The sequence below is a fragment of the Mandrillus leucophaeus genome, unplaced genomic scaffold (assembly GCF_000951045.1).
Source record: "Mandrillus leucophaeus isolate KB7577 unplaced genomic scaffold, Mleu.le_1.0 Scaffold230, whole genome shotgun sequence".
Classification (NCBI taxonomy): Eukaryota; Metazoa; Chordata; class Mammalia; order Primates; family Cercopithecidae; genus Mandrillus; species Mandrillus leucophaeus.
In genome coordinates, this window is record NW_012102366.1 from 1,115,765 (window position 1) to 1,126,050 (window position 10,286).

General features: G+C 51.4%; 1 protein-coding gene across 1 annotated transcript in view; it reads left to right on the forward strand.

Annotated features, from left to right (window-relative positions):
- Positions 1-10,286, forward strand: part of LOC105541000 (chromosome unknown open reading frame, human C19orf57) — a 20,171-nt gene that overhangs the window by 3,742 nt on the left and 6,143 nt on the right. Inside the window, exons 2-5 of the mRNA XM_011981799.1 lie at positions 2,503-2,677; positions 4,856-4,937; positions 5,189-5,293; positions 7,601-8,872. Of these exons, the coding sequence (XP_011837189.1) occupies positions 2,503-2,677; positions 4,856-4,937; positions 5,189-5,293; positions 7,601-8,872 (1,634 nt within the window). The remainder of the gene's footprint in view (positions 1-2,502; positions 2,678-4,855; positions 4,938-5,188; positions 5,294-7,600; positions 8,873-10,286) is intronic.

The window sequence follows — 10,286 nt, forward strand, 5'->3', positions numbered from 1 at the left end:
GCGCCCGCCACCTCGCCTGGCTAGTTTTTTGTATTTTTTAGTAGACGGGGTTTCACCGTGTTAGCCAAGATGGTCTTGATCTCCTGACCTCGTGATCCGCCCGTCTTGGCCTCCCAAAGTGCTGGGATTACAGGCTTGAGCCACCGCGCCCGGCCCCTAATTGTCTTTTTGAGACAGGCTCTAGTTCTGTTGCCCAGGCTGGAGTGCAGTGGCGCAGTCTAGACTCACTGCAATCTCTTCCTCCGGGCTCAAGTCATCCTCCCGCTTCAGCCTCTCAAGTACGTGGGACTACAGGTGTGCGCCACCATGTCTGGCTAGTTTTCATATTTTAGACAGTGTTTCGCCATGTTGCCCAGGCTGGTCTTGAACTGCTGAGCTCAAGCAATCCACCTGCCTCGGCTTCCCAAAGTCCTGGGATTACAGGCTGTGAGAAAGGCTGATATTTTAATCATGGACAAAGATAATATTGAATTGCTCAATGTTACTTCTGTAAGGCAGGCATAACAGCAGCACCCTGCCTTGAGCTTTTATCTTAACACACACAAGTTCTTAGGACGGCATCTGGTGTGGAACTCACTAGAGTCAACCCTTATCATTTGTGCACTGAATACATGATTAGGTGGGGCCAGGTTTGGGGAAGTCTTACAAGCCAGCCACTATTGAAAGCTTCGATGTAAGTGAGTTTTCTTAATTCAAAAAATAGATGCTGGCCAGGCAGAGTCGTTCATGGCTGTAATTCCAGCACTTTGGGAGGCCGAGACAGAGGTCGCGACGACCAGCCTGGGCAACATAGTGAGACCCTGTGTCTATAAAACAAAAACAAAAAAAGACTTAGCCAGGCATGGTGGCACACACCTGTTTTCCCAGCTACTCAAGGGGCCTGAGGCGGGAGGATGGCTTGAGCCTAGGAGGTCAAGACTGCAGTGATCCACAGTTGTACCACTTCACTCCAGCCTGGGAGACAAAGCCAGACCCTGTCTCAAAAAAAGAAAATATATATATATATATGTAGTATATATAATACATAAATACATATATATATATATATATGTATAAATATATATATTTACATATTTGGCTGAGGCTGAATCCTGAGGTGGCATGGCCTGGCTTTAGATCACATGGAACAACCTGGCAATATAGTGGGATATATAATACATACTGTATGTATTTAATAAATATATAATATACATCATATGTAAATATGTAAGTACATAACTTTATAATATATTGATATAGTAGAAATATATAATTTAATATATATTTATAATTATAAATATGTAATATGTAAACAATATATTTTATATGTATGTATATGTTAAATTTGAATCCATATGTATTCTTATATATAATATATAATACATACTAATTTTTTTTTGAGACAGTCTCACTCTGTCACCCAGGCTGGAGTGCAGTAGTGCAATCTCAGCTCACTGCAACTTCTGCCTCCCGGGTTCAAGTGATTCTCCTGCCTCAGCCTCCCAAGTAGCTGGGACTATAGGTGGGTGCCACCATGCCTGGCTAATTTTTGTATTTTCAGTAGAGATGGGGTTTTGCCTTGTTGGCCAGGCTGGTCTTGAACTCCTGACCTTAGGTGATCCACTCGCCTCAGCCTCCCAAAGTGCTGGGATTATAGGCATGAGCCACCGTGCTATGTATACAAAGATGTCAGTAAGCATCTTTAGCCTCTTAAATGCCGGAAGAAGACACATCGCAATTGCTTTCAGTGATGGGGAAGTTAGTGCAGAAATGCAAGGGCCCAGGACGTGGCCAAAGCATCACCTCTTCAGCACCCGCTGACTGTGAGTCCCAGTTTTCCCAGGATGGCTATTTCACAGATGTCTCAGCACACTAGAGTAGTACATAATTTAGTCTTGTCTGCACTTGGTGGTGTGCATTTATCCAATCATGTCCTAAGTATTTATTGAGCACCAACAGTGTACAGGATGCTCTTACAGGCACTTGGGACCCTGCAGAAAGTGAGATGGATTCGGCCCCTTCTCGCGTGCAGCCTAGTTGTAGTGGGGGAGACAGGAGATGACCCAGGACATTGATACTTGCAGAAAAGCTGAGAAGGGAAGAAGTCAGGCTCATGAAAGGGGATGTTTGGTAGAGAAGACAGGAATGACCCCTCTGCAGAGTTGTTTGAGCTGGGACCCACTACACACCCCTTACCACTTCCCCAGAAAGAGAGTCGGCCAGGCCAGGTTCTTCTGTGTGATCTGGAGCCAGGCCAGGCCACCTCCTGATTCAGCCTCAGCTCTGGCCAGTCCATAGGTAAAAAGCCTTTGAATCTCATGGCCACATAAGCTCATAAGTCCCACCTTTGATAGGGGTTCCAGTCCATCTCTCGCTCACCAGGTAAGCATCAGAGCGGGGGTTTCATGCCCTTGGAACGAGCCTGCTTTCTTTCAAGACAGCAGTGGCCTTGCTGTGTTCAGTTGTCAGCCATGGCAGTGGCTGTATCCCCCACCCCTTCATCTTCCTCTATCTCTAAAACAGGAGACGGACTCTGTCCTCCAAAACCTCTAAAGACCCCAAGGCTAGGAGACTCTGATGGGGACCCCCAGAGTTCCATGTTGGGCTGTTTACATCACCCTGAGGAGCCAGAGAGTAAACTGGGACCTGTTCCCTCTACACAGCAGCACGGGGAGGAACCAGGAAAGGCGGTCTGCAGGTAGGTGGCTGTGAGCATTCCAGCAGGTCTCCCCACTGACAGTCCACATAGCACAGCAGCTCAGCAGACAGCAATGCTTTGGGAAGTAGACCCACAACCTATCCAGTGCTGTGACCCACTCCTTCCCAGAGCTCAGGGCCATCGGATCTTACTTCTCCTAGCATTCCTCGCTGGTAAGAAGGGTTGATGTTTTGGCTAGGCATGGTGGCTAATGCCTGTAATCCCAGCACTTTGGGAGGCCTAGCAGGGAGGATCACTTGAGGTCATGAGTTTGAGACCAGCCTGGCCAACATTGCAAAACCCTGTCTCTACTAAAAATACAAAAATTAGCCAGGTGTGGTGACACACCTGTAATCCCAGATACTCGGGAGGCTGAGGCAAGAGAATCGACTGAACCCAGGAGGCAGAGGTTGCAGTGAGCAGAGATCATGCCACTACACTCTAGTCTGGGCAACAGAGCGAGACTCCACTAAAAAATAAAAGAAAAAAAGAAGTTTTAACTGTGGACAAAGATAATGCTGAATTTTTCAAGGTTACAGAACTTATATTCTATAACTCATATTCTGTCTGCTGGTCAAACCCATCCGTCTTCCACATTCCTCCTCCTCAATCAAGAAGGGAACAAAGGAATTGTTGTTATGTGAGCTAATGACCAATAAAAAAGAAAAGCAATCAGGGCTGGGCGCAGTGGCTCATGCCTGTAATCCCAGCACTTTGGGAGGCCAAGGCAAGAGGATTGCTTGAACCCAGGAGTTTGAGAGGAGTCTGTGTAACATAATGAGGATGACCCCATATCTACAAGAAATAATTAGCCAAAACAAAATGATATATATATCCTTATGGATGTGTGTATGTATTTGAGACAGGGTCTTGCTCTGTCACCTAGGCTGGAGTGCAGTGGTACAATCGTGGCTCACTGCAACCTCCACCTCCTGGGTTCAAGCGATTCTCCTGCCTCAGCCTCCCAAGTAGCTGGGATAAAAGGCGCCCGCCACCACACTCAGCTAATTTTTGTATTTTTACTAGAGATGGGGTTTCACCATGTTGGCCAGGCTGGTCTTGAGCTCCTGACTTAAGGTGATCTGCCTGCCTCAGCCTCCCAAAGTGCTGGGATTACAGGTGTGAACCACTGCGCCTGGCCCTTATTTATTTAAATATAACCCTAAGTTTCACTAGTTTTTAAAGACACTATGTTTCTTGCATCTACAATTTCCTTTCCCTAGAATGTGTCTTGTGAGAGCTGGAGTGTCCGTCCAAATGAGAATATCCCTATTCCCAGTTCAGAAGGCAGTTCCTGGCATTATAAGTGTGACAAAGTCACCTGTTGAGGCAGTGTATTCTCCAAGTGAGACTCTGCACCCTCCTTGCCCGTTAAATGTTCTCAGGTCACTGCTTCTCCATCCCCATCCCACTCTTTTAAAGCAGGTTTTCCAGGGCCTTCCATCTAGCAGACTTTTTTTTTTTTTTTTTTTTTTTTGAGACAGGGTCCTGCTCTGTCACCCAGGCTGGAGTACAGTAATGTGATCATAGCTCATTGCAGCCTGAACTCCCCTGGCTTAGATGATCCTCCCATCTCAGCCTCCCAAGTAGCTGGGACCACAGGCACACAGCACCTTGTCCAGCTAATTTTTAAACTTTTTGTAGAAACAGGGTCTCACTATGTTGCTCAGGCTGGTCTCAAACTCCTGGGCATTCACCCACCTCAGCCTCCCACAGTGCTGGGATTAAAGGCATGAGCCACCGTGCCCAGCCTAGGAGACTCTTAGCACTGGTTTCCTCTTAGATTTTGTTTTGCATTTGTCTTAATATGTGAGTGACAACCTAGGAGGATTTCAGATCCCCCTCAGTTTGTTTGTTTGTTTGTTTTGACACAGAGCCTTGTTTTGTCACCTAGGCTGGGGTGCAGTAGCACGATCTTGGCTCACTGCAACCACCACCTCCCAAATCCAAGCCATTCTGCCTCAGCCTCCCGAGTAGCTGGGATTACAGGCATGTGCCACCACATCCGGCTAATTTTTGTATTTTTAGTAGAGATAGGGTTTCACCATGTTCCCCAGGTTGGTCTCGAACTCCTGGCCTCAGTGATCTGCCCACCTCAGTCGCCCAAAGTGCTGGGATTACAGGCGTGAGCCACAGTACCCGGGCAGATCTTCCTCAGTTTTATCTTTTCCTACACAGCTCCCCAGATGAGGAAACAGGAGCTCCCTGCTGGCTCCTCCATCAACCAGAGAAGGAGCCAGCTCCCCTTCCTCCTTCCCAGGTGAGCCTGTCCTGTGGCCTCGTGGATGTAGAAGCACCGCTGCCTCCCTTAAAGTTCCGGCTCTGTGTCTCCCTTCATTGTCCCCAGTTGCTCACTCATGGTCTACAGGGGCTGGAGGGAAGATACCCAAAGGGCAAGGGTGGAGTTCTCTCAAGGCTACAAGAAAGGAGCAGGTTTGGGTTTGCTTTTTTCCTGAGACCTCATTCCTCCCTTATCTTTATTGCTGCTTTGTTCTTGTATCCGGTTTACAGAACTCAGTTGGGAGGTTTGTTCCCCAGTTTGCAAAATCCAGGAAGACAGTGGCAAGAAACGGAGAGACAAAGGATGAGGACCTCAGGAGTGGGGCCTTTAGCCTGGTAAGGCTCTAAAATCAGCCAGGCTGAGCCCAGCGCATGTGCGGCCTCCTGGCCCAGCCTCGGCAGCCCCATTTCACCCTGGAGTTCTTTGGCAATGGTGAGGCCTGTACCTCTCTTCCACCTGCCGTTTTCAGTACATTGTGCTATGGATATATGTTGAGTATGCAACAATTCTTTTTTTTTTTTTTTCCTTTTTTTTCTTGAGACAGAGTTTTACTCTTGTCACCCAGGCTAGAGTGCAATGGCACCATCTTGGCTCACTGCAACCTCCGCCCCACCAGGTTCAAGCAGTTCTCCCGCCTCAGCCTCCTGAGTAGCTGGGATAACAGGCGCCTGCCACCACGCCCAGTTAATTTTTGTATTTTTAGTAGAGACGGGGTTTCACCGTGTTGGCCAGCCTGGTCTTGAACTCCTGACCTCAGGTGATCTGCCCGCCTCAGCCACCCAAAGTGCTGGGATTACAGGTATGAGCCACCACGCCTGGCCTTACCACAATTTTTTAAAAAACAAAAAACAGTACAGAGTGAAGTTCTGGTGCTCTCTGTTCTAGCTTCCCCGAGTGGTAACACCGTGCATAACTGTAGTCCATCATCAAAACTAGGCAATTGGCCAGGTGCAGTGGCTCGTGCCTGTGATCCCAACACTTTGGGAGACTTCCCTTGACCAGCCTGAGCAACATAGGAAGACTCTATCTCTACAATAATTTTTTTTTTCTTTTCTTTTTGAGATGGAGTCTTGCTTATCAGGCTGGAGTGCAGTGGTGCGATCTCGGCTCACTGCAGCCTCCGCCTCCTGGATTCAAGCGATTCTCCTGCCTCACCCTCCCCAGTAGCTGGGACTACAGGTGCACACCACCACACCTGGCTTATTTTTGTAGTTTTATTAGACATGGGGTTTCACCCTGTTGGCCAGGCTGGTCTTGAACTCCTGACTTCAAACAATCCGCCTGCCTCGGCCTCTCAAAGTGCTGGGATTACAGGCATGAGCCACTGCATCCAGCCTACAATAATTGTTTTAAAACTTGGCCAGGTGCAGTGGCTCCCACCTGTAATCCCAGCACTTTGGGAGGCCGAGGCAGGAGGATCACTTGAGCCCAGGTATTCCAGACCAGCCTGGGCAACATGGCACAACCCCATCTGTATAAAAAAACACAAAATTTATCCAGGTGTGGTGTGTACCTATAGTCCCAGCTACTTGGGAGGCTGAGGTGGGGGGCTCACCCGAACCTAGGAAGGTCAAAGCTACAGTGAGCCGTGATCACACCACTGCACTCCAGCCTGGATGAAAGAGTGAGACCCTGTCTCAAAATTATGAAAAATAAATAATAAAAATAATAATAGCGGCTGGGCACGGTGGCTCACACCTGTAATCCCAGCACTTTGGGAGGCTGAGGCAGGCAGATCACCTGAGGTCAGTAGTTCGAGACCAGCCTGACCAACATGGAGAAACTCTGTCTCTACTAAGTATACAAAATTAGCCGGGCATGGTGGCGCATGCCTGTAATCCCAGCTACTCGAGAGGCTGAGGCAGGAGAATCGCTTGAACCCAGGAGGTGGAGGTTGCGGTGAACCGAGATTGTGCCATTGCACTCCAGTCTGGGCAACAAGAGTGAAACTCTGTCTAAAAATAATAATAAACAGGAAATTAACATTGGTGTGGTTTGAATGCCACCTTGATTTTCATATCCCTGATCTTGTTGAGTGTCTGGTGCTGGCAGAGAGAAGAGCTTGATGGAAGGAGAGGTTTCTGTGCTTCCAGATCCCCCTCCAGTCGCTGGCCCTGGTACCGATGCCTATTTCCATGCATGATGGCCGGTGCCAACATCTGAGTCTTTGAACAGGGCAGTCACAACTATTAGATTGGTGCAAAAGTAAGTGCGGTTTTTGCCATTAATTTTTTTGTGTATGTGAGACAGAGTCTCACTCTGTCACCCAGGCTGGAGTGCAGCCCTATCTCGGCTCACTGCAACCTCCACCTCCCGGGTTCAAACGATTCTCCTGCCTCAGCCTCCTGAGTACCTGGGACTACCGGTGTGGGCCGCCGTGCCCAGCTAATTTTTGTATGTTTAGTAGAGATGGGGTTTCACCATTTTGGCCAGGCTGATCTTGAACTCCTGACCTCAAGTGATCCGCCCACCTCGGCCTCCCGAAGTGTTGGGATTACAGGCGTGAGCCACTGCGCCTGGCCAGTGTTTGCCATTAAAAGTAATGACAAAACCCACAATTACTTTTACACCAAACTAATAGAAAACTCTTTGGAGAACTTGGTTATCAAAGGCCCCGGGGCTGAGTCTTTTTCTGTCCACAGGAAACCCTCCCAGAGTCCAGTGCCCAGAGTCCACGATGCCAGCCGCTAGTGGAGACCCTGGGGCTCCCCTTCCAGGAGGCCACGGAGCCGGGGGACCCAACGCAGGCAGACAGTGCCCACCCTGAGCAGAGCAGCCAGAGCCCTGTGCAGGCTGTGCCCAGCAGTGGAGATTCTCAGCCTGATGACCCTCCAGACAGGGGGACAGGGTTGTCCTCCTCACAGAGGGCCAGCCAAGACCACCTGTCAGAACAAGGGGCTGAAGACAGCAGGCCTGAGACAGATGGGGTTCCAGGTGATCGTGGCCAAAAGGAACACCTACCAAGCAGTGATTCTGAAGGGGAGAAGCCAGACAGAGGAGCCCTCAAGGAGGGAGGGGCCCAAAGGACAGCAGGGGCTGGCCTGCCTGGAGGGCCCCAGGAGAAGGGAGACAGTATCCCCTGTACCCCAGCATCAGCTCCTACCTTGGGCCCTGCTCTGGGACTGGGCCCTGCCTCTTGGTGCCTGGAACCTGGGTCTGTGGCCCAGGGCTCCCCTGACCCCCAGCAGACCCCCAGCAGGATAGGCAGGGAAGGGGAAGGGACTCATAGCAGCCTGGGATGCTCCTCCCTCGGGATGGTTGTCATTGCAGACCTGAGCACAGACCCTGCTGAGCTGGAAGAGAGGGCTCTGGAGGTGGCTGGGCCCGATGGGCAGGCCAGCACCATGTCACCTACCTCTCCCAAGAGGAAGGCCGCTGATGGAGGCTACAGGAGGGCCCTGCCAGGCTGCACCCCACTCACTGGGGAAACCGCAGGAGAAACGGGGGAGGCAGGGCAGGATGACATGCCCCCTGGCGATGTCCCAGTGGGCCCGACAGCCTCCCTGGCTCTGGCACCCGGGAGTGGAGAGTCCATGATGGGCGCTGGAGATTCCAACCATGCAGCCACGGACACCGGTCCATGTGTCGATCAAAAGCAGGAGCCAGGCCCTACTCCAGAGGCAGCCGAGTCAGGTGGCCAGGACCTCGAACAAGACCTTGAGGGGCTCCGTGTGTCCCCGCAAGCTTCTGTTCTGCCAGAACACAGAGGAGCAGCAGACAGCCCTCTCCAGGAGCCTGGGGCCCAGCAGGGCATAGACACCACCTCAGACCTGGCAGGGCAGCAAGACCACCTGCCTCATCCTGCAGACCAGGCCGCCTGGGCAGACTCTTCAGCTGTGGAACTCGACTTCCTGCTGGACAGCCAGATACAGGATGCCCTGGACGCTTCTGACTTCGAAGCCCTGCCTGAGCAGGTAAGAGCTGCCCCGAGTGACAGACATACCTGCCCAGGGCAGGCACCTAACCTCCACAAGCCCTCTCCTCACGTGGCACAGCGGTGGAGGGGGAGCTGGGGCTCAGGGCGTACCATTTACACAGCCAACGACTCTAGGAGTCCGAGTTGCAGCTCTATTGCATGTGGAGTCGGTGGTTTTCCAGAAAGTATAGACCTGCCTTTCGGTGGTTGTTTACATATCCAGGGATGGTGACACACAGCTGCTTTCTCAGCCGGGCCTCCCACATTGAACTGGAGTCCCCAGGAGTGCCAGCCCCTGGCAGCTTCTGCTTCAGTGCCTGACCCTGGCTGTGGGGTCCCGGGGCATGTATTGAGGGCGGTGGACACAGTGGGGTGATGGAGAGAAGCTGGGCCTAGGGAGGGGGCTTCACTCCCAAGCTGCAAAAGAGCCTTTGCCCATCTCCTTAGGGTCCTCTGGGGGTCCTGATATGATTCTTTCCCAAACATAAGTCATTTTGTTTTTCTGCCGGAACTTGTAAGGGCTTTGCCTCCTTCAGGGATCTGCCTGCCCCACCGGCTGCCCAGATGTGGCCTCCTCTGGCTCCAGAGCTGGTGCCAGCTGTTGGCGTTCGTTCTCCTGTCTGGGCAGGTGGCAGCCTTGCTTCGGCCCTGCCCCCCAGGGGAAGAGTGACCTCCCCAGCTGTTGGCACACCTGAGCCTGGGCTGAGGGCGTCACAGTCACACCCTGAGAGGTGGGCGGTTCTCTGTCCACACACTGGGTGTAGCAGCGAAGACTCTGGAAGAGTTCATGCACCTGTTGGAGGTGAGGCAGGCGGGAGGGGAGGAGGCCAGGCTGGCACCCAGGTCATGCCCCAGCTGCCGCATCCTGGAACACAGAGCCAAATTTGCCTTTCAAATGTCAGCCTCTGTTTCTTTGCTGTCCCTGTGTCAAGATGTTAAAAAAAAAAAAAAAAAAAAAATTCATGGCCAGGCACAGTGGCTCCCACCTGTAATCCCAGCACTGGGAGACCGAGGCAGGAGGATCACCCGACGTCAGGAGTTCAGGACCAGCGTGGCCAACGTGGTGAAGCCCCATCTCTACCAAAATACAAAAATTAGCTGGGCGTTGTGGCATGTGCCTCTAATCCCAGCTACTCTGGAGGCTGAGGCAGAAGAATCGCTTGAACCTGGGAGTCGGAGGTTGCAGTGAGCCAAGATCATGCCACTGCACTCTAGCCTGGGTGACAGAGCAAGACTCTGTCTCAAAAAAGAAAAAATTGGCCGGGCGCGGTGGCTCAAGCCTGTAATCCCAGCACTTTGGGAGGCCGAGACGGGCAGATCACGAGGTCAGGAGATCAAGACCATCCTGGCTAACACGGTGAAACCCCGTCTCTACTAAAAAATACAAAAAAACTAGCCGGGTGTGGTGGCGG